Source organism: Andrographis paniculata, unplaced genomic scaffold, assembly GCF_009805555.1.
Source record: "Andrographis paniculata isolate CXL003 unplaced genomic scaffold, ASM980555v1 Contig5END, whole genome shotgun sequence".
In the NCBI taxonomy this organism is placed as follows: Eukaryota; Viridiplantae; Streptophyta; class Magnoliopsida; order Lamiales; family Acanthaceae; genus Andrographis; species Andrographis paniculata.
This window is the reverse complement of record NW_026137595.1, coordinates 1575276-1603171: the sequence shown is the minus strand read 5'-3', so window position 1 is coordinate 1603171 and position 27896 is coordinate 1575276. Positions and strand designations below refer to the sequence as shown.

Sequence of the window (27896 nt, the reverse complement as noted above, 5' to 3'; positions counted from 1 at the left end):
AGACTCATTAGAGAAGTCATACAAGCACCATAATCACACCTAATACACTGTATTGCATCAAGGGATTCATCATCAAGATGACATTCTAACAACATTCAAGAGAATTCTAAATCGAAATGATAATTAAATGAAACGTGAAACTAGTAGTAGACATACCAGCAGCTTGTTACAATATACTACTTCCTTCTAACAAGGATGTGATGTTTTCCAGATTATATTATGAGGGCAGAAAAACCAAAAAGTGAACAGCTAATCACTCCCATAATTACAGTGTGTCTATCAAATGAAAGCTCTTACCATGTATACATATCCAACAAACATAAACAAAAGAAGCTTTGGCATCTTCACACAAGTGTGTTCCTTTGGACAGGTATAAGATGTGTTTGTATAGTCAGTTAAAGAAGTGGAACAAATTGATGTAAGCAACAAGAACCCATACTGATTGTTGCTCCATAAACTTCACACATGGTATATGGTGTCTCGATTCTTTAGCGTTATGCTTCTACAAGAACTAGTTTCAGAAGCGTGCTACATCACTACAGTTGCTGTGTCCTGTTTCTTCCATGACTTCCTGAGGCAGAACCCACTATGGACAATGAGTACAAGGCCAATTACAGATATAAAAATGTCTTATCAAGTTTGTGAGACAGCAAAAAGTTATGTGCATACCAAGTCCATTAGCCTTGGCTGTCCTCATGATTTGAAGCCTCCTCACAGAGTTCAGAAACAAACTGAAACATGGGAAATGAAGAAATATAAAATTCTAGAGACAGGGAATGTGGCTCATTGGAACTCCTAATACTAAAGGATACGAGGAAAGCAGCTTATAAATAATAATAATAAGAAACAATAATAATAAGAAAAGATATGAAAAGACATACTTCCATGGAACATCACCAACAAGCATCCAGTCTCCATCTTTATCTTCATAGGTTAGCACAAAGTCGAATGAGCCATCCAACAAATTTAAAGATTGTCTTCGACCAGACAAAACAGCATGCTCTGCCATATGGGATCCTAAAAATAAGCCACCAGCCAAATAAGTTGATGCAGATGTATAACATTTCAGAAGGATTTTTGGCAATTGTTCAAAGAACAGAAACTTACGTCTTGACCCCATTGCTGTGCTGAGTTTAAACATGTCATCCAGTGCATGAACTAGAGTCTCATAATTCCTATGAGCACTCAGGTCCACTTTTCTTCCAATTGGGATCCCATCCATGTTTACCTTTACAAACAAAGAAGTTTTATGAGGCCTTTTTTCCTTCTTAACAGTGTCATTTGTGTTGCCATTGTGATTGGAATCAGTCCTGGTTTTAACAGCTGAGAAAAAATCTTTAGTGACTGGTGATTTGGCATGATTCACCAGGCTGCTCATTCTGTATGCTGTTCTGACTGGGGGCCATCCGACAACCTGACTGCTTCAACAAATTAAATCAGTAAATAAATACTATAAATAAAGGAATGAAGGAAGAGAGGAGTCCACCAGATACTGAATCTATGCTATTCGAGCAGCAGTCGTTATTGCTTTAAACGGAAACGCTGAAAAACATGAGAACTAAACAGCTACTCAGCAATCAATCGTTTGATGTTGATAACATTACTCATCTTATCATTGTTTTCCAAAGTTCAATGTTACATCGAGATGCTGTTAATGCGATTCACATTCTTGACAATATATATAATCAAACAGCGGATGTTAAAGAGAGCGTAGAAAGAAGAGCACAATGGGGTGCCAATTGCAATATATGAAAATTGAAATCTGGTGAAAAGAAGCAATCGAAGAAGAATAAGGAGAAACATTCTTCATCAAAGAAATAAAATAATACAGAATAAATAGAAAATAAGCGATCAACGAGAAGTTTCGTGTGAACAAAAGATAACACACAAGCAGTGCAGATGGCATTATAGAAACCCCTACCAATGGGGAAAAAAGAAAAGAAAAGAAAGTAAAGTAGACATGGAGATGCGATCTCTAATCGACAATATCCATACCTAACCGATGATCGACCTGGAGGCGAGGAAGGTGACGCAGCAGCTCTTTTGGTGCCACAACAGCCATTATTATTAACTTTATTAAAAGAAGAGGACGAAGATGATTCCGACGACAACGACGAAGCTCTATCACGCATCAAGGACTTAAAACCCTCAACAGTCAACATCCTCTCATACTGCTCCAAAGAATCTCCGCCGATCACCGCCGCCGCCATCTTTATCTTACCCTTCCCACCATCCCCACACCCTAGACTCAATCCCAGCCCCAAATCCAAACCAGAGCTATCCGGATACGTCGAAGACTCCTCAGATGACATCACCACACTACCCTCCCCTTCCGACGCCGCCGAAACCAGTCCGCCACTGGCGCAAAATTGAACCGCAGCTCTCATCGAAATCCGCAGAATCAACGACGAAATCAGAGAATTATGAAGGCAGGCATGAAAGAGGAGGAGCGGAACTGAAGGAGGGTTTGGCCGGTTGCTTGCAGTTGAGGTCACGTAGAGTGGAGAAGGGTGAAGTGTAGAAAAAATGGCGGAGGAAAGGTCGAGAAGGGCCCACAGTGTCGGCTTTGTGCGCTGCAATGCAGCTTAAAATTCCTCCCAGATGCCTTTTAAGTGGGACCCACTAACGGTACCCTGCCTGCCTATTGTTAACGTACCAACAAACATTCAAACCCTTGCTCCCAACCCAAGTTTTCTGCACAGTTCACTGCACGTTTCATATATCCGTAAAAATTATTATATAATATATACTTTTTTTATAATATATAATATATTCCTTTCGTCCCAAAATATAATTTGATTTGTATTTGACATGAGATTTAAAAAATATTTATATTATATTGATAGTGGGTAAAAAATATGGATTAATTTTTTTTTTGCTTTTGTGAGTGTATTAGTGTAAAAAGTAATGGCAATTGTGTAATAATAATGAAAAAGTAAAGATAGTTTTATAGTGATATGATTATTTATGAAAATGAGACTATTGTTTTGGGATTGACAAAAATAGTAAACGAGACAAATGGAGTATTATACAAATATTATTATTTTTATATTATTACAAATATTTTTAGATTTTTTATGTTGCTTAAAAATCTATATTTATTCATACCTAAGCTTACAAATACTCTTACAATTTACAATATACTCCCTCCGTCTCAATAGGAAACAATTGTCTTGTTTTTTTATTTAGTAACCGTGGTCTTCACTTTATAACAAAATTATTCCTACTTTTTCAAATTATCCCAAATTATTACTCTGACTTACTTTTTAAAATCATTCAAAAAGTAAGGGTATTTTAGTCTTTTATCTTATATTTTATACCTACTTTCAATTAAATATTATTATTCTTTAATTCTGTGTCCACTCCCAATAAGACATCTTTTATGGGACGGATGGAGTATTATACAAATGTTACTAATAAGATTATTTTACCTTTATTTTTACATCTCAATATAATACTAATATTTATAAAACTACGTGCAAAAACATAGATATGGGAAGAGAATATTACAAATTAATATAATATTCCCTCCGTCTCATATAAAGAGTAACGTTTGTTTTTTGCACGTAGATTTTTTAATATTAGTATTATATTAAGTTGTAGTAAAAAGAGACGAAAATATCCTTATTAGTATTGTGTAATATAAAGGTGATGACATTTGTGTAATATATTGTAAGTTAAAAGAATATTTATTATGTTAAGTAAATAGTACAATTACTAAATTAGAAAATGATACCCTTGTTTTGAGACGAACGAAAATAGAAAATGGAACCCTTTAATGGGACGAATGGAGTATTAATATTAAAAATATACTTACAAAAATAAATAATATTCTTTTTCCGGAACGAACGAAATATTATTATTTTATATGACATGAGAATTCTTCGCCACTAATTTTCGGGAGTATGCTCCCGACAAGACAAGTCATAGATAAATAAATTTTAAAGGCTTCAAAATTTTGAACTATTATTAATTTATTGATACACAAAATTTGGCACAATGTAAACCACAAACTAATATAAAATAGACAATTTGTTAATTATATTCGTAAAATACAACATATAAACTAGCAACCAATATATATATAAACATACACGTCACACGACTGCATAGCCCTATACAAAATATGATACAATACACAATACATTAATTATGTTAATTACAACAACACCACCTTAATTAACAAAATATGGCATAATCTCACACAACACATATTATAATTAATTTCAACGCGAAAAATATATCAATGGTGCATTTGGTAATTAACTGATAGTTTTTAACTGATTCAATTAGCTGTTAGTTGTTAACTAATTCAGTTAGCTGGTTTGACTAGCTGATTCAATTAGTTATTAGTTGTTAACTAATTCAATTAGTTGGTTTGACTACCTGATTCAATTAGCTGTTTGTATTAAAGTGTTTGGTAAAACAACGGTTTGACATTAACTGTTTATACGTAAAATGACAATTAAAGATATTTATATGTTACTTTTTAAAATATTTAATTTTGTTCATTTTATTTTAATATTTATTAAATTTTGTTTTATTAATTATTAAAAATTGTAAAAATATTATAAAGTATTTATTTTTTTATTTTAAATCTAAGAAAAATATTTTTATTAAAAAATAATAATTCTTTATTAAAATTGTGTAAAATATAAATTAATAAATATTTTGTATATGTATTTTTGTTATGTTAATTATTGTTTATTAATTTTTTATGTAAAATTTATATAATGAAAAATATATAAATAAAAGTAATATTTGTCTTTTTTATTTGATTTAATTTTAATAAATTTATATATTTTATAAATAAAATAACTTATACTAAATAATTAATAATAGTTATTATTTTAAATTTAAAAATAAAATTGCAATTTAATAAATTAAATATATTTAAAAAATTAATAAATACTGCAATAAAAATATATTTATATGTATGAAATAAATAAATGAATATTAAGAGTAAATAAGAAATAAATAAAATTAAAATGAAAAAGTTGGATATATTAGCTTTTTAAAAATTAGTTTTTTTGGTCCAAAAAGCTCTTTAAAAAAATTAATTTACGAAATACTTAAATTAGTTTTTTTGGACTAATCAAACAACTTTCAACTGTTTAATAAGTTAAAAATTTTTTAAAAAATTCTCTACCAAACACCCTCAATCCTACACAGCTATATATTTTTATTTAAGACCATCTTTATTGGATTAAATAAACACATGTGCTATAAAATTATATATCGTAACGGCTGAAAAAATCATTATAGTGCTAATTCTCTCATCACCACAATCAATTCGATATATATATATATAGTAGCTAAATCTAAAATCAAATAATCATCAATACAATGTTAGTTAACTATTTACAGTGAAGCCCTCTCTAACCCATAAAGCGGAAAACATACGTTACCAATGTCTTCGCAATCCAGGGAGACGCTCTCCGGTGGCTTACAGCCGTTGGATGGAATGAAGATGATCTTCAAGAATATACACCGATGGACGGTCACGATCGTTCGTCTCCGATCCAGTTATCTTTCTCCTTAGGCCCCGTAGGACCTCTCTCTCCATACAGCTCCAATGGCAGCTTCCCAAGAATGTTCTCCAGGGAGCATCTAACCATCAATGGCAAACTGTTGATGATTCTATCCAGCTCAGTCTTGGACCCGTAGACGACTTTCGGACCCCATTCCCGCATATATTGTAGCCACACTGGCTCGTCGACAGCGCCGTCGCCGAGATACTCAGCCGCGACGATTTCATATTTGTTGCTCGAGTCGATCGAGTAGTTACTGTGCGCCGCGTCGTTCCTAACGCCAATCCCAAGCTTCGGAGAGCCCTGGATATGGTCGCCGGGATGAGGAAAGTTCGCGTGACCGTTTCTCGACGCGTAAACGGTTGGCTTGTTACCTTTGATGAACTCCAAATCGGTCACGTTCACCCATTCGCCGCTGCTGTGCTGCGAGAAATACATACTCCATAGCTCGCCGGTGAAGTTACTTATCCGAAGAGTCACATGTTCCCAATCGCCGACGTGCTGGCCGACTTTGGTAAAGGCGATGTTCATCGTGCCTAACTTGAGAGTTCCCGGCCCGTTGAAGGGGGCGAAGATCCACAATACAACGTCTGTAAAAGCTCCGCCTATAGCTGGTTTCACATGTACGTATAGTTTCGCGCTTTCTAAGTTTCCATGTTTAACCTTCGCTCTTCGATTATCCGAGGGTAAGTCTAGCCAATACTTCCCGTCGTTGGTGCCTCCTGTCGGGAGATTCGAGCCTTCAGCATCGATAGCCTCGCCTGCCGAGTTACTGGCGCTGTACAGAAGCGCGCCGTTCTGGAAGAACCAAGAAACAGAGGATGCGAGATAAACCTCAGCTGGATGGAAGAAAATGGTAGGCCCGTAATGGCTGACGAGTGCGTGAATCTGATCCATGTTCGGCATTGCGTGTAGGGAATGATCTAAGTTCTTCAAGCACACGACATTCGGCTCGTTGTCTATCAACCCTTTGCTGCTGCTGCAATTAAAAGTCCCGACACTAACGCCTCTCCCCTGCATTCCGGCGTGCAGAGGCTTTGTAGTGCAAACAATGAGCGGCGCCTTTGAAAGCTTCGAATGTGTGCATAATATCTGGCTCTGAACTTTGCAGGGATCGGTTAGATCAGCGCGAACACATTTGATCTCATTCAAGTCGGGCTTCTTCGGATTGTTGCCTACAAGAAATCCCGTTGCTCTGTAGCCCTCCGGAGGTTGGGGAAGCCAGAAGTAACCACATCCGTCGAAGCTCTCTTCGCCTCCCTCCTCTGAACTCCACACTAACGAATAATCCACCGGATTCGACAGGGCTGGGGTGCAGCAGTCTTCTTGAATGTCGACATCACGGGCAACAAGAACGTATCCGCATAACGGCTTTTCGTTGGATTGGCAGTAGTGGCCGAGGCAGAAGAATCCATCAGGAATGCCATCAGGCTTGTAGAAGCTAACACCATTTTTGCCATCCATGGATAAGTTGTAGCCCCAGATGAACTCAAACTTAGTTATTTGGCAAACTTCTATTGCCCCTAACTTAATCCTAGAGGTAGCAAATCCAGAACCTGTATGTTGAAATTTAATCAGCTGAAAGGATGATCCATAGCAGGAATAGTAGAAAATCGTATGGTGAAAAGCCCTAATTTCTGAATTAGGTGACCTTTCTTCAAAGGAAGCATCGATTATAAACCCTAATTCCAAAAAAGTACCAAAATGCATCAGCAATGATCAAAATGCTAACAGGTAATTCCCCTAAATGTCTCCTCTCGTTCTCCTTTTCCGTTTTTCTATTTTCGCTCAACATTTGGAGATACAAACGCATGAATTCTATCATGCCTTGGACAAACAAGGATTTCATAAATTCAACACGAGCGAAATATCTTAATCTCCTGTCATATTGATCAAAAACCTCACGCGTAGCAAGGGAGGGATTACCTTGCGGCCATTGCGGGATCGCGTCGGGCAGAGTGAAGTATTCCGAACAAGGACGCACGTAATCGGCGACTCTGCTCCAACAAAAACATTTGCATCCCGACGACATTTCCCCCCAACCGCAGGTCCTCCGTCCGGCGCAGTAATGGCAAAAAACGGTTGTGATGTCGATGGCAGCATTGAAATTCCCTCGCATGGCATAGGAACACGATAATCATCATGAAATTCCGTGCGCCGGTTTAGCTAAATTCATCTCCTCATCTTTCATGGCGCCCGTTGTTTCAAGCTAATAACGAACGTAGGTAGATAAAGCAAAGGAGATCCGGACACCAAACCCAGGTTCCCTTATTCGGGTCGGGTTGATCCCAACCCACATCCATTATCCAGTTTCGAATTCAAACCGGAATAGATTTGAACCCGCAATTTTTTTGACTATTTCACTTAGGAATAAAGTAATGAGAAAATAGCCACTCAAATATATATTTGAAATTTTGTGATCTTTATATTATTGCATTTTATTCCATCACAATCATCATGTTATATTTTAGTATATATATAAAAATAAATAATAATAAATAAATAAATAAATTATGTGGTAAAACAAATAAATAGACATGCATATATGGATGCTACGATCATTACAAATAAATTTCTTACCATAAAATGTGGTAAAATTTTAAACTAAGATGTGTTACTCAAATTTGAATTAAATTAAATTTTAAAATGAGTAAGCTTAATAGTATCATCATCATCATATAATATATTTTCCGTTAATGCAAAAACATAAAATGGAAGAATGAAATTAATGTTACTAAGTACATATATTTTTTTTAAAAAATAAAACTATAAGTCATGCATTAATAATGTGTCACAATTCAAGTGCAGTATTAAAAAAGACAGGAGAATTTATTATTTTCTTTTACTATATTTTTTTTAAAATTTGAAAGTTATAGAAAAAAAATTAAATATTTGGTATTATTAATTTCTAAAAAGGAATAAATATCTAATATAATACGTTTTTACAAAAAATTAAACTCTGTTTATATAGAGTTGTTTGATTGTAAATTCAATATGAAATTGTTCACCTTTTACAATTTTTAATAAAAATATATTTTTTATTCGTCTGTCTATAAATTTACCTTTTGCGTCGTTATATTTGATATTTAAAATTTTTTTATATTTGTATAATTTTTATGTAGAAATATCTTTCTCTATTATAAGACACTAATAAAAATACTTTTTATTTTTATCTTAATTTGTACTATATTTTGATATAGTAATTAATATTCACATATCAATGTCCAAAAAAATAAATGTGACTCGTAGAGCCTGAAGAAAGTAATATTATTTTCTTTCATAAAAATCAATGTTCTATATCAAATCAATTCCAAACTATAACAAACTTAAATATATTTTTGTAAGATATTTTCTAAAAAAAAATAAAATTAATGAGTAATATTAAAATTTCAAAAAAATTATTTAACATTTTAAAAAATAATAATAATAACATATCTAATACTAAAATAAAAATAAAATATATATGTATATATATGGGATAAAAATACCTCATTCGTCCTAGTTAATTATGCAATCAATTTGAGCGCGGATGTTTTAATATAAAAATATGGCAAATATAATAAAATAGGAATATTATAAGAGATTTATTAAAATTTAATAATAAAAAAAAAGTTGATAAATTAAAAAAATAATGACAAATTAATTATTATTTGTTAAAATATATATAATAAAAAATTGTTTTAATAAATTGTAATCTCTCTTTTTTAAATTTGTTATTATATTATATGTATAATGATATATTTATAATTTAAAAGATATTTTAGTATTACTGTATAGATCTGTCAAAACGGGCTAGCGGTGCGGATTGGTCCACAATACACCATATCCCGCAAAGAAGCAGATTGTTTACGGGCTAATCCGCGGCGAGGCAGATCAAAATTTCATCAACCCAATCAAACCCATCTACGGGTGGCGAGCTAAGCGGACTAGTACATTGACTTTTTAAAAATATTACTCCGTCCGTCCCATGTAATATAGATGTATTACTGTAGACACGAGAATTTAGGTAAAGTATAATTAGTAAGTAATTAAAAAGTGTATTAAAAATAATTATTATTTAATAAAAATAATTATAGATTAAGATTAACATAAGTAAATAGTTTAATTAAAATTAAGAAAATTTAAAATGCGATTAAAGTGCATAATTATATTTCCAAAAATAGAAATGACAAGTTATGTGGGACGGCCGAAAATAGAAAATAGGGACAAATTATGTGGGACGGGGGAGTAATATTATAAATATTTTCGTAATTAATATTTAAAAATAACTAAAATAGTTTTATTTTAGAATTTAAATAATAAATATTTTAAAATAAATATAAAAACTATAAAAAAAAACTCAATTCTAAATATTATTAGTTAGTGTATTTTTAAAAAAAAATTAATAATAAAAAATATTTTACAAATAAATCATAATTAATTTTATGAATTTTTAGATTTTAGAATTAAAAAATATTATAAAACAATAACATGGAAAACGAACAAACAACTGAAGAAAAATCGAAATAAATAAGAGTGACATTAATAATAGAAAATAAAAGCAACGTGTAACCAATATTAATTAATTTATTTAAGTTAATTTTATTCGTTTTAACTAAAAATATATATTTTCAGTAGATTAAAATTAATAATATACATTATTTATTAAATAAACTATACAAGATGATTTTGATTTTTTTTCTCTTTGTACGCTATTTATAAATTAATTATATTTATAATGGTATATTTGTAATTTACATAAAATTTAAATATATTCTTATATTAATATTTGATTACTTTTATTATAATTTTTAAATGTGACAGTAAAAAATAATTAAAAATATATATATATTTAATTGATACGAATGAATACTAATTATTATATTTATTTGGTCTGCGGGCTAACCCATCTCACTGCGGACTAACTTACTCTCAATCCACAGCTCACGCGTTTTAACGGACTTACAAAATCACAACCCAATTTTACTAAAAAGTGAGGCGGTGCGGACCAACCCGACGAACTTAACCTATTTTGACGGCTCTATTACTACTGTATAATTACTTTTATTTTTTAAAAATACTAAGGAAGATAGTAAAAATAAATGAATAATATTTTGAAATGAATATATAATTTAGGGATACAAAAAGAAAAGAGAAAAAAATTGGTCTCAATATAACTAAAATTTATTAATTTTGGTTCCAATATATAACTCATCAATTTTAGTTCTAATATAAACAATTTTAATCAATTTTGGTCCAATTATAAACAATTTCAATCAATTTTGGTCTCACCGTTAAAAAACTAACGAAAATTTTTTGCGTTGACATAACGGAAGTGATGTGGCAGCTGAGCTGAAAAGTATACGGCCATGTACAATTATACACAGCCCTGTTGTTACATAGCTATGTATATTTCAATGTATAATTATACATAACCATGTTGCTACACGGTCATGTTGTTACATGACTATGTATATTTCAATGTATTTATACATGACCATGTTGTTATACGGCCATGTATAATTCTACACGGCCGTATATTTCTGTTTCGGTCTAAAATTTTATTTTTTTGCTATATTTTTTAATTTAGAATAGTTGATATATTTAAAATGAAAAAAAAAATCAATAAAATTTATTTTATAATTAAAATGTTTCAATTTTAGTTTAAATATAAATATTTATCGAGTATGTTATTTTGGAAGATTTTGTTTAAAATTTTACTATTTATCAAAAAAATTTCTCTTACAAACATCTGATTATTGTATTGAAATAATAAATTAATTTTTAATATTATTATAATATACAAAATTAAAAAATAATTGTGTAATTGGATGTTTGTAAGAGGAAATTTTTTTTATTAATAATAGAATTTTACACAAAACCTTTCAAAAAAATATATCTTATAAATTTTTATATTTGAATTAAAATTGATAAATTTTAATTATATTATGATTACTATTGATTTTGTACATTTTAACTATATCAACTATTTTAAATTTAAAATAATTTTTTTAAAAAAATATATAACAACAAAATAAAATTTTAGACTAAAAAATAAATGTATACGACCGTGTAAAATTATACATGGCCTTGTAACAACATGGTCATGTATAATTATACACTGAAATATACATGACCGTGTAACAATATGCTCGTGTATAATTGTACATGATCGTGTACTTTTCGGGTCAACTGCCACGTCACTTCCGTTATGTTCACATCAACAATTTTCGTTAGATTTTTTTAATGATAGGACCAAAATTGATTAAAATTATTTATAATGAAATTAAAATTGATCAAATTTTTATATTGAAACAAAATTGATAAATTCTAATTATATTGGGACCAAAATTAATTATATTGCCTAATTATATCACGCCGAGAGGTATATATAAGGACAAGTAAATATCGAATCATACACACAACACGCGTACGGACATTTGTGCAACCAAAAATAATTAACACGAGGTAAACCAAGATCACGTGTTTCAGCCACGTCTACTGTAGAGTTTCTTTCGTATATTCACGATTATATTCGACACGTTCAATTTCCAAATTCCGAATTTACCAAGAAACTCAAAAAAAAAAAATAAATAAATTTTATTCTTGGAAAGGTCAAAATTTGTATGTCAATGAATTTATTGGGAAATAATAATAAATGTATTTCTAAAATTAAAAAGCCCATCCCTTTTATTAATATCCCAATCATTAATTATTACGAACCTTCCAAGATGGCAACCAATTATTATAATTATCATGTAATAAAACAGCTGCCATGAGATATTCTCTACCACATAATTGTGTGTCGATTACTTACCTGACCTGTTTGTTTGGCTGTTCACTCTGTCTGGAATACTTCTTCTTGCAATTCTCCTCTTCTTCCTTCTCAGAAACCCCAACTCCTATATATATACACACACATATATATATATTATACGCCATTGTAGCAGCCAAGTTTAGTTTTTTTTTTCTTCAATTCAGATCTCAATTGATTTCATTGGGGAAGAAGAAGTTCACCGGAAAACAAATATGATGTTGAGAAGCTCGTCGACGCCGATTCTCGGGTCTCTTCTTGCGTCATTCTCCGACAGTCCGAGCAGCAATAGCCACCAGCACCTGTCGGAACTCCATGGCTGCACACACAGACACACCTCAGGATCGAAGATTTCATGTCTCAATAATAATAACAATGGAGGATCTCACGGGAAGCCACTGTTTCAATATTCCCCTTCTGTCGGCGAGGCCAAAGGGGTCGACGGCGGTCGCTTCCGGCGGGCGCAGTCGGAGGGTAATTTGGGGGATTTGGTCGCCGGCGCCGGCGCCGATGAGTTCAGCCTGTCCAAAAAGCCTGCAAGAAAGACCAATTTTCGAAGCTTGGAGGCTATTCCATCCTTCTCGACTCACCTGGGAACTAATTCCGACAGTGACGACGAACCAGAAGAAGAACAAGAACATCAAGAATTCGAATTGGAAGGGTTTCTCGCTAAATCATCGAACATAGTTATGGAAGAGGGGAGGATGTACCTTGCAACAGGGCTAGGTGTGTCCGGGCTGAGCTTAACCGCCGACATTGGCGGCAACAGCGGCGGCGGCGGAAGTTACAGGCCTCCGGTGGTTGCCGAGGGCGGCGGCGGCGGCAATGGCGGCCGGCCAACAATGGAAGAACACTACAAGAAGATGTTAGAGGGAGATCCAGGGAACCCTATGGTCCTTAGAAACTATGCCCAATTCTTGCATCAGGCAAGTCAATCATTTTCTTGCACTGTTCTAACCAATTTCCAAAATCATTGTAACAATGGTGTTCTAATTTCTAATCTGTGAGCAGGAAAAGGGAGATCTACAAACAGCAGAAGAGTATTATTCAAGGGCAATCTTAGCAGATCCAAAAGATGGAGAAATCCTGTCCAAATATGCCAAGTTAATATGGGAGCTTCACCATGACAACAAAAGAGCAGCCGATTATTTCGAAAGAGCAATTCAGGCATCATCAGACGACAGGTTAGAGAAACAAAAACCATTTGTAATGGACACAAGTAAATGATATATTGATCTTCTTGTAATTACATCATGTCTATTATGTGCAGCCATGTACACGCAGCCTATGCTAGCTTCTTATGGGATGCAGAGGAAGACGAGGAGGAAGAAGATGATGGAATTACCCGGGACTTGCAGCCGGTGTTGCACCAGGGCTTCGTCGCCTCGGCATCTGCCTAAGAGTAAAATGAATGTTTAGATGATTAATCAATCAATGAAGAAAATAAAAAGGAACTGAAAGATTTTAAAGGTGAGTGAATAAATTGTGAAGATTGGATATGCATTTATCAACACAGCATATATTCTTTCATATTTTCGAATAGCAATGCTATGTTTGTAGCCACATTAGGTTCATGTTTGTCGTCGAATTACAGCAATATTTTGTCATGGGAATGGTGTCCGAACCTCTTCGATTGTTTGGTAAAAATGCAACCAAGAAAAGCTTCTCTTGCCCCACTATCAGACTTCTCTGCACCAACAAAATAATTGTAAAATGTGGTTAGAACCATCTAATATCGAAATATTTTGTATAGTGTACGTACTTCTACCAATATCTTTCTCTTCTCTCATGTATGAAAACGTCTTGTCCATCTAATTTAACCGAATACGCCTAAACGGAGCAGAGCAGAGAGACATTCATTAAATCGATAAGAAAATGGACAATAAATGGTAGATTTTGATCGATGCATATATGAAAGCGAAATAGTCTTTTGATGATCAGACCTGGATTGCATTCCAAGCACTCTGACGATCTTCATACTCAACAAACGCATAGCAACTTCCAGATTCCTGTTTAAGACATACAAATTCAGAAACTCATCAACCACAAACAAAATACAGCATTGAATGAACATAGTTGGAAAGGAGCTGACCGGCTGGTTCCTATAGACGACTCCATCAGCCTTGATCTTCCCAAACTTCTTAAATGTTTGATAAATTTTAGCGAACGTGGCTGTATGAGGCAAGTTTTTCAGACAGACAGCCTTTACTTCTGAGAAAACAACATAGAACCATGGTGATGGAAGAAACAAAACAAAAATCAATGGAAATTTTACTCCTCATGACATATGAAACTTGTATATATATATATATATTACGAAATGATATCCATTTTACATAAATTTCAGCCAACAGCTGGAATACTCCAGCTGCAAAACACACTATTTTTCCAAAAAACAGTTAAATTAATACCTTTAGGCGGCTATATGAAACTTATATATATATATAAAATGATATCCATTTTACATGAACTTCAGCCAACAGTTAGAATACAGTAGCTTCAAAATACACTATTTTTCCTTAACACAGTTAAATTAATACCTTTAGGCGGCCATATGAAACTTATATATATATCACGAAATGATATCCATTTTACATAAATTTCAGCCAACAGTTGGAACACAGCAGCTGCAAAACACACTATTTTTCAAAAACACAGTTAAATTAATACCTTTAGGCGGCCATGTTTCTTGCTTGGAGACAACTCGGGACTGTGGCCGACTGGGGGCTGCGTATTGCAGTGCACTTGTGGATTTTGCTCCATGCCGCAACTTTAAATTTCCAAAGTAGGAGAATTAGAAGCATTAAATCAGAAAATACAATTAGCAAGGAAAACAGTTTATAACAGCAATCTTGAAAGAAAACCAAGAGGAAGAAGCAAGATGATTCTAAAATCAAAGTTGTAATGTTCAGCTGCAAAACGTTTAAAAAAAAAAACAACCACAGACAGATCTGATTATACTATGTAAGCTAGCTGCAAAGAAAATTAGAACTTCCAATTTCTTCTTCTTACATTCCCTTAATCTTCACCAAGATATTGTTAAGCTATAATCAACAATAATCACACATTGTGCATATATTCAGCCAAATTGCTTTCCACTTTGACAAAAATTCATGATAGGACACAACCATGATATCAGCTCTATGAGTATATGATGCTTACTACAGAAGCATAAGTCGGCGTTCCGGGTTCTTCCAATCTATCTTTGGGAAGATAGTCATGTAACTGTGCCTTTTCGAGTTTTTCCAATGCATCCATGAAGAGATAGTCATGTAAATTTTTATTATCAATTGGCTCTTGGAACTCATCTGATGGAGGGTGGAGCTCAGGCACCTCCGGGTGATACTCCTGAGAGTCGGTATCTGTTGCAAAATAGATCAATTTCAGGCTGAGTTGAGATATATATATATATATAATTCGAAGACTGAAGCATTCGTGTAACAAGATGTTACAATATCTTAGCCAAAACCACTTACTTCAAGACCGGAAAAACTATTAGCAGCACAATAAACCAATTATCACCAGAAATCTCGAGTTTTCAATAAAGAATGACATAAATATCATAGTTAGGCCAAAATATTTAAATGAATGCGAGGCAACCACCATAAACAATTACATGATTCTACATTAATTTCGGCTGAGGAAATTGACAACCTGAAATTGTAAAATCTTGTGCTCCTAGTGTCCCCATAGAAAGGTTGGAAAAGTTGTGATTTTGCTTTGAAGCAGATTTATTCAATGACAAGAACATAAATCTTTTAACAGCATATCGAAACCAAATGTTAACCATTCCATAGGATAATGCTAACACCAAAGTGCTTATAGAAACAATGATAGTATATTGAGCATTCAAAAATTCACCAAACCAGCAAACTATACCTGGTGCCTCAAAAGGACGGCGCAAAGTAGAAAATGGAGAATCAACCCTCTGGTCGATGATACTTGGTGAATGACAAGATGATGTAGAAGGCTGAGAGTCAACCCTCTGGAGAACTATATCTAGTGAACAGCGAGGCGAAGTAGAAGGCTGAGAATAAACCCTCTGCCCAATTATAACCGGTGAACCATGGGGCAAAGTAGATAGCTGAAAATCAACCCCCTGGCCCATTACACTTGGTGAACCATGAGGCAAAGTAGAAAGCTGAGAATCAATCGTCCCGTCAATTATACTTGATGAACCATGGGAAAATGTAGAAGGCAAAAAATCAACCCTCTGGTCAGTTATATCTGGTGGCAAAGTAGAAGGCTCAAAATCAACCCCCTGGGATATTACACCCGATGAACCATGGGAAAAAGTAGAAGGCTGAGAACCAACAGTCTGGTCAATTATACTTGATGAACCATGGATCAAAGTAAAAGTCTGAAAATCAACCCCCTGTCCAATTACATCTGGTGAATCATGGTGTGGAGTAGAAGGCTGAGAACCGACAGTCTGGTTAATTATACTTGATGAACCATGGATCAAAGTAGAAGGCTGAACCCCCTGTCCAATTACATCTGGTGAATCATGGTGCGGGGTAGAAGGCTGAGCATCAACCCCCTGGCTAATTATACCTGGTGAACCACTTTGTGACGTAGAAGGTTGAGTATCCAACCCATGGCCAATGATACCTGGTAAAGGATGGTGCCAAGCAAGAGACTGGGGATTAACCCGCTGGCCAAATATAATTGGTGAATGATGGCGCGATGTAGAAGGCTGAAGAACAAAGTTATGTTGCTCTGCTGGCTGAGAAAGTTCAAGCATCTCACTATCAAGATATAAGAACACGTCGTTTTCTAGGAGATAGTCGTCCTCTCCCATCCCATATGGAGAGATGATAAAGATTTGCCTAAACGGCCTTGATCTATCGAAAGCTTTTATGACACCAGAGAAAGTCACAAGAACCCCTCCCTCTATTGAGGCAAGAGTGTCTATTGTCTTGATTTCAACTACATCAGGGGAATTCACCGACGAGAGTAGTCGACGGATATTCTGAGAAAAAACAAAGCAACTAAACATCTAACATTTATATCACATGATATTTAGAATCCACACATTCAACATCAGTATTGATCATTTGATCAGCAAGTATGTTCTTGTAAGATATATATATATATATGCTAATAATAACATCATTAATTCCGTCAATCATGAAATGAAGAAATATGTCACTACCTCTTTACCGTTTGCCATAGAAAACACTCCTCCATCGACACGGATCATGGAGCTGGTCTGATTGTACAACTCGAACACATGGTCCGATTGGGACCGAAGCAACTCATAATAACGAATAACGAAACGCAATCCAACCTAAACAAAGAGGAAAAACAATCGCATTTCAACACCGGTAAAAAGACCTTGACCTGTTTTTCCAGAATACAAAAGAAACAGAGATGATCAAGATGCAAAATGAGACCCCCACCAAATGACCTGTGGATCGAGTCAGATCACTGTAAATCAGAGACATTAGAGAGAAATCAAACCCAGAGGGCTAGGCTAGGGTTTGACAATATCCAAGAAAGAAACAATTCAAAAATGGCGGGAATTGATTCAGTCTCTTGCCGCCTTCGTCCTCATAGGTTCTTCGTTGGAATAAAAGATCAAAACCAGAAGTACGCAACCAGGACCAGCGAATTCTTGTTCGAACATCCAAGAGGAACAAAATCGGAATGCTTCAGAGAGGAGATTCAAAGTCTTGGAAGCGTAAGGAACGTGCATGTGAACGACGGAAGACGAACTTTTGAACTTCGACTTGGACACTCACTTTGGTCGTTATGTATTTTCAAACTTGAATCCAACAAGATCACTGCCGCCTATCATTCCATGCAATATTCTCTCTTTCAGTCACTCAAAGTAAGTACTCATTTTTTATACTTTGATTTTGTTAATTTTTTTTTTTTTTTTTTTTTTTTTTTTTATGACCTCCGAACCCGCAGTGGCTATTTTTGTTAAATTTTGAATATTAATAGTATATTTATATGTAGAACAAAATAAATATATATAATGCAAAAAAGACAAATGAGTATATTGTTAGCGGACTATAAAATAATTCCTCCGTTAACATATATTACAATATTTTAAAATTAAAAATATTTCTTTTCTGTTAAAATAAAAATATTCTTTTAGTAAAGCAATTTTATATATAAATACCAAAATATCAAAAATATTTATTTCTTTGGACAAAAATACTAACAAAGGACGGAAAGAGTATTACTTTGAATTTGAAGGTAAATTTATATTAGCTGGACTATATTTTTATTGAAAACGAAAATAATGAGAGAATTAATTTAAAATCATAACCAAGCACACCCATAAATTACATATAACGTAAAAAACATATATCTCAAAATTAACAAGGTGCTAATTTTCACTTACCTGCCGTATATCAACTTTAATTAAAGAAAAAAAAAAAGCTTAATCAAGAATTGGACATAAATCAGATAACCCTAAACAAGAAATAAAAAAACAAGAGAATACTACGTGAAATAGAAGTTCTGCAAATAAAATAAATCTATCCTCACTAAAAACTAAAGGCAACATAACTAAAATTGGGATGACAACTTAAACCACATATCCATGCACATGTAAAAAACACAGCTCATGGTATTGGTCTATACATCACTCTCTCTCTCTCCCTCCCTCTTACAGCTAAGTTACACCAAAGTACACACACATCACCAATACTGCTTGCTTTGGAATTAATTATTATAATAATTAGGGTAGTACGTAGCGGGAGGCGCAGCCGCTGCAGCAGGTTGTTGGGCTGGAGTAAGAGTTGGGGCGGCAGCGGCACCTGCTGCTGGTTGCGCATATCCCTGCTGCGGATACGCTTGCTGCATTGCCGAAATGAGCAAAGAACTAATCAAGAATGTATATTGCTTGCATAAAGAATGATGAGAGGCTCTGTTTAATCATATCTTCAACTTTGTTTTAACACTATTTATAAAGAACTCCTTATCCATCACCTATTTGTAATTTAAAATATAGATAAAATATTTATTTTTTACTCAAAACATCGGTTTGACCTTTTAGTATTTTCGAAACACTTTCCGTAAGTAACTAAACAAAAGATTGGGGGTAGCTGCTACCTGTGTCGGATAAGTTGAAGGGTAGGCTCCGTATGCGGCAGCGCTTTGGGGAGCAGTTGTGGGTGCCTGTGGTTGCGCGTAGCCCATACCATAATTATAAGCTCCATATGCAGCCTAGAAAGAAATAACAATAAACCAGAATGGCGTGTGTTAAAGACAATTATGCTATTTATGGGCTGAGTATATTAAAAACAACAATGTGGATTGAAGGAGAATCTGCAGAATTAATTTGCTGGGAAATATAACGGCATCTTAACAATAAATAGTTCAGGCCGACAAATAATTTCAATGGTATGTTTAATTGGGAAGAAAAAGAACCTGTTGAGCATAGCCAGAGGTCCACTGTTGTGCCTGAGGTTGTGAGGCTTGAGGCCAAGCTTGGGGCTGGACGCCGTAACCTGCTGGCCACTGGTTTGGCGTGCTGGTATACGCACCCACTGCAGGGTTAGTGGTTGAATTGAGTGACTTCGCCTGTTTTGCGTTGTCAGAAGCTAGGTAATCCTCTGCACTACGCTTTCTAGATTCTCCTAAGCTTTTGCGGCGCAAGAACAATTTTGCATGCCGATCATCAGCCTTCTTTATAGACTGTGCATCTCCAAAGAGATCCAAGAACTGTAAAATCCATTCAACAAACAGCAAGCCCATAAGATTTACTCATTCTACAACAAAAAAAATACTCAAAAAATACATCATGCCCTCAACAATAAGTGAAGAGCTATCATTGTCTATACACTCCAAAAGGTGACAACAGCACCTAAACACTTATTCCCTCCGTTGTCAAAATGTATGCCCATTTGACCGGGGACGCGTTTTAGGAAAAGTAGGTAAAAATAGAAATATTTCCTTTTTAAGGTAAAGAAAAAGTAGAAATATTGTATTTTTTTACTAAAAAAAATAAGAATAAATTTAGATGACAACCAAAAAAAAAAATGAAAGTGAAAATAAATTTGGATGATAAAGGGAGTACAAGATGCAGCCGATTTGAAACATGGATTAAGAGACATCACAAAAAGAGTAAAACACGAGGTATACTACACATAGACGGAGACTTGTAATTACATGCAGCAGCAATAAGTATTAGCATTACCTCCAAGAAAATGCTTGATATCTCCTCTCTTTCATCAACAATTGTAACATTGGGGTTTTCTGAATTGGGGACAATGAATTTTTCTATCAAGGAATCTAAATGTTCTATTTGCTTTGGAAGTGGCTGAATTGACTCTAGATGGATCATCGCCTGCCATATATCAAAGCCGACAGAATAATGAATCACAAATACAAATACTACAAAGAAACAATGAAAAACAATTTTCTCTTATACAATGTATTTAGAGATTCTCTTTACACAGTGCCTTCTATCAATTTAACTTTCAAAGGAAATGAAACAAAGAAAAAGATTGCAAGTATCATAGGGAATCCAAAAGAAAAGAAGTGTGAAAATACCTCTAAAAGGGGTTTTGACAACTGTGCACTCTCTATACCTTGAACAAGAATCTGCCTCGCCTTATCAACATTTCCAGAAACCTTCAAATAACAACATAAACAAATCGAGTATGTCAGAAACCAAACAACAGGAAAAATACTCCATTGTTCATTACAAGACAACTAATGACATATGACCAAGGAAAATGAGCATTAGTAAGCCTCCCCAGGGTGGGATTCAAAGTGTCAAACCAACAAGAGACACTACAGACTTGAGAGTTGATCAACACCTCTCTGCATTCACCTAAAATCAAAAGCATTTATATGCATTAATCAAACTCTATTTTCAATTTAACAGTATGCAGAACTGTGAGACCTAACTTCTTCAAACACAAGAACTCAATACATAAAAGAGCAGTACATAGTGCTAAAATACTGTGCATTGTAATCATCACTGCATATAGCTACTTGGAATCTAATATTAAGGAAAAGAGCAAATAAAACTTTGAAATATCAAGCATACCAAGTATATGAAGCGTGAATACTGTGCAAACAACAATGGCAAAGTCTGTGACTGCTCCTTTCCTTTCTCAATTGCGATAGCTTGCTCATACAAGGAACAGGCATTATCCAGGTTTCCCTATACGAAAATTTGAACTCCAATCACAAATTTATAATAAGCTAGCTAATTCAAATAGAAGCAGCATGTTCATGTTCCTACAAGTCGGTGTTCCATGTTTGCATGCTTGATTATCGCTTCTAGAAGTCCAGGTGAAATTCCAGTGTGCACAAGTTGATAAGCCGCTTGAGCTCCAGAAGCATCACCATGTTGCTCTTTAAATCGGGCAGCAAAAAGATGAATCTCTGGTTGTCTCTGTAATGATAATCGGCAATTTTCAGAAAAATTCCCTCAAACCAAAGTAAACTCCACCTCAAATCAATATAGGAATATAGATAACTGGTCATAGGATCAAAGGCATATACAGAATTTCAATCTCCAGGCAAGGAGACGGTGGAAAGGCAATCAAAACTTCAGCCAGTAACAGTAATGACTGAAGAATTTACAATCTCTACAATATTCAGTGGAACTAGTTATCTACCAATGTCCTCTTCATGTACTTGGAGCAATTTTTTACACCTATATTATAACTTCTACTTCAACAAAAATTCTTTGGCCTCTTCCAATGCACGCTACAACATCAAGTTCAAATTAGGCCAACAAATTACCAATACTTGAATTCATTAATATTACAATCTTTTTTATTACCGAAACCAAATTTCAAGTTTCAATATTCTGTCTCCAACTAGGCTCTCCTAGTCCTAAGTTGTATCAACTGCAATGCACTCTAAATTTCAGAGCCATGAGCCAATCAGTCTATAGCGTGAAGGTGGACCTTCATAATTTCTATCATGCAACAAGCACATAATTCAAATTGCTATAGAAACATATATTATTAAAGCGCAAAGAAATAAGAATTAATCAAAATTCACAAGTCAAAACATACACATATGTACCTTTCTAAAACCATACCTTCACAAAAACTTGAGTGGCTCGAGCAAGTGCATTTTCAGCAAGTTCCATACTGCCACTAGCTTCCATGCATAAAACATACCGCATCCAGTACTCAGGATAATTTGCACACGCAATTAAACATCTTTCATACAGCTTAACAACCTGAACATGTAGATTAGATATTGATAAACATATCCCATTACAAGATTTTGTGAATGTAGAATAATAGAAGGTACTAAGGAGAAAATGCACAAGGTATACTCCGCTGGCAGAACAGGGAGGCCCCTCAAATACGAAAGGAGGGACCCTCCTTGAGTGATAGATAGATGGTTAGGAAGATAACAACACACCTGCATGCATAACATTGGAACTTTAAAACAAATATATTGTTGTACTAGCACCATGAACCCAGAACTTTGGACTCAAATGAGAGGTTGAAGTACTTAGCCTTATGGAAAGCAAATGGAAGGCCCATGCTTTAGTCCAAGTTCAATATCCCTTTTTAAAAGATGCTTCTCCAATGGTTTAGCCAAAAAAGCATATGACGCGGCAGATATTACTTAACTGTAAGTCAGTGTATAAAAAGTACAACTAAAGCTACATGGAAAGATAAAGTTAGAAATATCTAGAACAAACAAACTTGGATACCTTATTGAAGTCGCCTCCACCTTCAATGAAGTCAAGATAGTTATGCCAATTATCAAGTTCTGTGGCATTTAGGGGACGCACATGAAAGTAGGGCCTCCTAATAGCAGTTTCAAAACCAACTATCTTAGAATCGAAGTCTTTGGCTTTCTTATATATCTCTTCCCTAACAGCAATATACTTCTCCAACTCCTCCGCATCTTTTAAGCTTGCACTTACAGCCTTAGTTGGCTGTTCCGTAGCCTCTCCCTCATTTTCATGACTAGCAGCTTCAGAATTTGCAGCAGCAGCTTCCTCAGCTGTTTGCAGCTCAGACAGGGGACGACTAGCAACTAATTCTTTGAATCTGTAATATTATGCACAACACTAATACAACTTTAACAAGTAGGATAAAGAAGTGAACTATAAGTCAATCACAAACACATATATCCAAAACATAAATCCACTGCTAAAGCGGATAAATGTTCAAACACATTCCCCTTGACCAATACACGGTACTGTAAAAACATGAACAATGAAAGCAACTGCAATCAAACAGGATCAGAAAAGGGGCTTTTGCACAATCTCCAACATCCTCAAATAACTCATTAATTGGATAGTAAATTAAAATTCATAAAATGCGCACTCCCAGTAATCACAGTCAAGGAATAAATGCAAAAAGGATGAGGTGAGGGATGGGAATTTTGCTTTGTGAAACATAAAATTAAAGTGTAATAGCACAATTAAGACAAAACCATTCTAGCAGAGGATATAAAGAAGCACGGTTAAATATAAAAATTACCCTTCAAAATAACGGTCCAGCTGCTGATTCGGAATTTCCAATACTCGAGTATAGATGGTAGCAACACGAGGCCAATCTTGCTGGGAAATTTCATACTCAATGTATTTGTCCCAAATTGGGAAACATAAGTAATCAGAGCCAACATATGCCAATGCTCTCTCAAATAGCCTGAAACATCATCATATACAGTTGTTGCATCTATTCAGGATGAAGTTCAATTAAGTCGTTCACAAAAGCATATAAAGGACTGCTATAGAAGAGGAAATGTTCATATGAAGAGCACATCAAGAACATTGAGTTATTAAACAGTATTATCTCCCTGAAATGAACCATACACTGCTCATCAGGGTAGCAGTCGCACAGGCTATCTTAGCCTTATTGTGTGACATCTTCAGAGCAGCTACGACGTTTTGAAGGATGCCATGTACTAGGTTAGAATACAGTGACATTTTATGTAGTTATATTACAAGCTCTAAGGAAAAGCGTAACCTAAACAACGATGAGATTGTGAGTTGTTAACCTTGTTAAAGCACCCTACTAACTATAGTTGCTGTTGGGCTGATAAAGCAGGGGTTGGCAAAAAAGAGCACTTGTTCATTTAGAGCGCATTCCCTAGATACCATCATACCTTAATTTCAGCAGCCACTCTTGTGGATGGCTGGAGTGGTAGAGAACAATAAGAGACCCTTCACCATCTTAAGATAAAAATAATAGAATGGGGGACCACCTACTAAACAAGGTAAATTAAGTAAACATAAAACAAATGAAATTACCTTCTGATGGTATCAGGGAGTCCATATGTGCCAATAGCAAAAACACAGTAATGCAACCACATGTCAACAGAGTAGGTAACTCCTTGGACGGCTTTTTCATAAACCTCTGCAACTTTGTCCACTGAACTGAGCCGTGCCTCGTGATCAGCGTACTTCTTCCAGTAGCCATAGCACAGGGGGAACTCGGCCAGAAAAGTATCATAAACTTTTCGGATTTTTAAAATGTTACCCTAAAAATGGAAGGGATATATATAATTCAAACCCAGTTAGTCATCAAATGAAAAATAAAGAGAGAACCACAAAGATATTCTGGTTTCTGAAAATATATATAATTCAAGCCCAGTTAGTCATAAAAATGAAGAATAAAGAGAGATCGACATAGATATATACAGAATTATCGAAAAAAAAAATGCTATCTTAAAGCGTTCTAGGTTGCACCAATTCAAAAAAACATGAACATTTAGCACACTCAAGCTCCAAGCATGGACCAAAGGCAAACAAAACCAAATAAGTGTAAGACTAAGACAAACAAGTTTAAATTCATCAATCATACCTCCGATGTTCTCTCTGTTTCCTCAATCAATGATGTCCATGCAGTGAAGTCCAGAGAATTAGCTGTCACTATGCTCCACAATCTTTCTTCTTCTGCACTAAGTCCTGTATATCATATTCTAATGAGTCAGCATTCCTAAGAAAATTTTTTGGCTGCTGTAATGAATGAGAAAATATTTTTGAAAGTAAAAGGCCTTGAAATGCATGCCAAATTATCAGGGAGACAATAATGTTTTGACTTTGCATTGATTAACAATTACTTCCATTTTTAGATGTGACACTCGTGGTGCTTGCATAATTTTATAAACTCATTATCAACAAAATACTCATGCATTCCAACAATGAAGCACAATAAAGTGAAACGACACATCATAATAGACAATCACAGCCATCCTTCTATACTTCTATATCAAACTTCAATAAAAGAGTCTGTAAATCAATTCATTCACATAAAGCACTAAAGTGATATATCATACATCTGTTCAGATAAAATTTAAAAGAAATTGGTGTTCAAAATTAATAGTGGTTCCCATGCATAATCCACCATGTAATTAGGTGCATCTAAATTTGTGGCTTCTATTGGTTGACATCAATACCTGATCTGGTAGAAACCTTTTCAGAAGTGATCAGAAAAAAGTGGCATGCGCACCCATAGAACAATTAAAGGGGTTTATTTACACTAAAAAATCTAATTGTTTGTTTGGAGGGAGCTTTGGGGTTTGGAGATAGTAAAATATTAAATCGAAGTAGATTTTGTGATGCTATTTCAAACAAGTGTTTGTTGTGATATTTTGAATAAAAAATGGATTCTGATGTATTTTAGAGAAAAATACATGATTGCACAATTCTAGTTACAGTGTGTCAATTATTTATTTTTGGTCAAATACATTCAGAATTTCATTTGTAATTTGGTGGTTTTGAGGAGGGGAAAAAGTGATAAATAGAATGAGACCAGTTTTGAAACCACAAACAAAAAACACTAACAATATACCAGAGACTGTTAATATCCATTTCAAGTATATAGAAGGCAAAATATATACCAGAGTCCAAGGGCTGGTGCATAGAAACAGATTCAGGGCCGTCAGCTGGAGAAGGCCCATTTTCTGATATATTGCCTGATGCTTCATCCCCTGTTTCTCTAACACCATTACTAATCAGTGCAGAACCATACCCAGCAACTTGAATTGAATCAAGAGGGGCATTTCCGGAAATAGTAGAATTTTCATTAGCATCATAAGCCATTGCGGAAGAAGCATGCTGGGAAGAATTTACTGATGCATCATACGCATATCCAGTGTCTACATTTGCGGTATCAGCCACTGAATCAGCTGCAACAACACTAGCAGCTGAAGAAACCATCTCTGCTGTTTTAAACACAGCTGCGGAAGCAAGAGCAGCTGTACCTTCAGTAGTTTGGCCAATGGAGGCAACAATGTCTGAACCAGAAGTGGCATTTACGTCCTTGTAATCTACAGCAGATGCATGTGCCATGATGATGTCACTGTCTCCTGTAAAACCAAGAGACTACCAGTTACAAAACCCATAATTACCAGCAAAGAGATCAATAAATTGTTCATCAAGCTACATGGTTTAAAGATAACATTCAACTTACAATCATATTAAGCTACCTGTTAATATTTACTTCACTATGAATACCTTTTCAGCAAACAGATTTCAATTTCAAAGGGTAGTTAAATATAAGTCAACAAAAGATAAACCAATGTATATGAATATAAATATGTTATCCCTGCCTTAAAAGGGTTTACTTTTACAAGCACATACATGCCTAAAAGAATAAATTAGAGCTGTTATTTATATATATATATATATAAATATAGCCACAGCGAATTCAAGTCTTTCAAGATTCGGTATAAGGTGAAGCTCGTTACTGTAAAGTTGAGTTTCATTAATGTACAGAGTGCTATCAGCAATATCCATACGGCTGAAAAAGTAGTTGGGGTTAATAAAATTTTAACAGAAGAAGCTTGAATGCTATATTACACTACGAACCAAAAGTAAAAAATTCACAATTACATGTCCAATTAGCCAGAGTAAACCAAAGTAAGCCCAGCGGGGTTCCAGACTAAACCAGAAGAATCTAGGAAACCAGTAGACCTCGACAAGGCTTCATAATTAGGGTTTCATGGCACAAAGCCCTAGACCCTAAATTGCCTCAAAAATTTGCTTGCAACACAAATAAAAAAATCTTCAGTTCGGGAACAAGCATTCTCAATAACATACATCGCAATTTAGAGTAACTCCAAACACGAAATTGCAAAAATATATATATATATATATATCAAAAATCAAAAACAAAAGAAAGCACGCATAAGCCAGCGAATCATGCATGATGAGGCACGTAATGCAAAACTATACTCACACCCGAGAAACAGAGGAGCGACGACGTTGACGACGCCGAAGTTTCCGGAGGCGAACTGCGATTACCGTCTTCCCCAAAGTCTCAGAATCAAAAGGGATAATCGCAGGTCAGGTTTGGGTCGATAGCAAGAGAGGGGAAATTAGGGCTTCAATCGTAAGCTAAGCGCTGTGCCGTTTTTGGGCTGCGTTGATGGGCTGTCTCCACATGCAACCCAATGTCTGACCCTGGTGGCAAAACTCTGCAAAAAGCCGCATTATTCGTGGCATTCACGACTTTTTTATAATTATTTTTTAAAATATAAAAATTAATTATTTTTTATATTATAATCATTTAAATGATATTTTTGTTAAATTATAAATATATATCAAATAATTTTTAAAAATAAATAAAAATAATAATAAATATGAAAACATGATCCAGAACATCATTGTATTGACA

The 27896-nt window shown here is 34.6% G+C and overlaps 5 protein-coding genes across 8 annotated transcripts; 1 reads left to right on the top strand and 4 right to left on the bottom strand.

Moving 5' to 3' along the window:
- Positions 1–24: 24 nt before the first annotated feature.
- Positions 25–2571, bottom strand: LOC127259049 (auxin-responsive protein IAA11-like). The gene is made up of 5 exons (XM_051286191.1): positions 1996–2571; positions 1108–1418; positions 882–1017; positions 670–731; positions 25–571 (listed from the first exon to the last, which is right to left on the bottom strand). The coding sequence occupies exons 1-5, from the start codon at positions 2385–2387 to the stop codon at positions 537–539; spliced, it is 936 nt and encodes a 311-aa protein (XP_051142148.1). The 5' UTR covers positions 2388–2571; the 3' UTR covers positions 25–536.
- Positions 2572–5286: 2715 nt separating this feature from the next.
- On the bottom strand, positions 5287–7839 carry LOC127258968 (hypothetical protein At1g04090-like). The gene is made up of 2 exons (XM_051286072.1): positions 7458–7839; positions 5287–7087 (listed from the first exon to the last, which is right to left on the bottom strand). Exons 1-2 carry the CDS (start codon positions 7648–7650, stop codon positions 5502–5504), a joined length of 1779 nt encoding a protein of 592 aa, XP_051142029.1. The 5' UTR covers positions 7651–7839; the 3' UTR covers positions 5287–5501.
- Positions 7840–12317: 4478 nt separating this feature from the next.
- LOC127259027 (uncharacterized) lies at positions 12318–13839 on the top strand. Its single transcript, XM_051286157.1, has 3 exons — positions 12318–13250; positions 13336–13508; positions 13595–13839. Exons 1-3 carry the CDS (start codon positions 12540–12542, stop codon positions 13722–13724), a joined length of 1014 nt encoding a protein of 337 aa, XP_051142114.1. The 5' UTR covers positions 12318–12539; the 3' UTR covers positions 13725–13839.
- LOC127259026 (uncharacterized) lies at positions 12466–17765 on the bottom strand. Of its 3 annotated transcripts, none has more exons than XM_051286153.1 (8): positions 17735–17765; positions 17480–17614; positions 16204–17296; positions 15487–15686; positions 14995–15094; positions 14417–14535; positions 14268–14333; positions 12466–14154 (listed from the first exon to the last, which is right to left on the bottom strand). In XM_051286153.1, the coding sequence occupies exons 2-8, from the start codon at positions 17525–17527 to the stop codon at positions 14089–14091; spliced, it is 1692 nt and encodes a 563-aa protein (XP_051142110.1). In that variant the 5' UTR covers positions 17528–17614; positions 17735–17765; the 3' UTR covers positions 12466–14088. The 3 variants fall into 3 exon arrangements, with proteins under 3 accessions (XP_051142110.1, XP_051142113.1, XP_051142111.1); XM_051286156.1 differs by having other exon boundaries at positions 17488–17614; XM_051286154.1 differs by lacking the exon at positions 17735–17765 and having other exon boundaries at positions 17480–17624.
- Positions 17766–18764: 999 nt separating this feature from the next.
- Positions 18765–27622, bottom strand: LOC127258839 (pre-mRNA-processing factor 39-1-like). Of its 2 annotated transcripts, XM_051285866.1 has the most exons (15): positions 27459–27622; positions 26482–26586; positions 26119–26406; positions 25080–25183; positions 24527–24756; positions 23754–23921; positions 22976–23318; positions 22346–22489; positions 21536–21688; positions 21338–21454; positions 20836–20916; positions 20480–20629; positions 19711–20004; positions 19393–19506; positions 18765–19137 (listed from the first exon to the last, which is right to left on the bottom strand). In XM_051285866.1, exons 2-15 carry the CDS (start codon positions 26567–26569, stop codon positions 19003–19005), a joined length of 2409 nt encoding a protein of 802 aa, XP_051141823.1. In that variant the 5' UTR covers positions 26570–26586; positions 27459–27622; the 3' UTR covers positions 18765–19002. The 2 variants fall into 2 exon arrangements, with proteins under 2 accessions (XP_051141823.1, XP_051141822.1); XM_051285865.1 differs by having other exon boundaries at positions 26119–26586.
- Between the last annotated feature and the right edge of the window lie 274 nt (positions 27623–27896).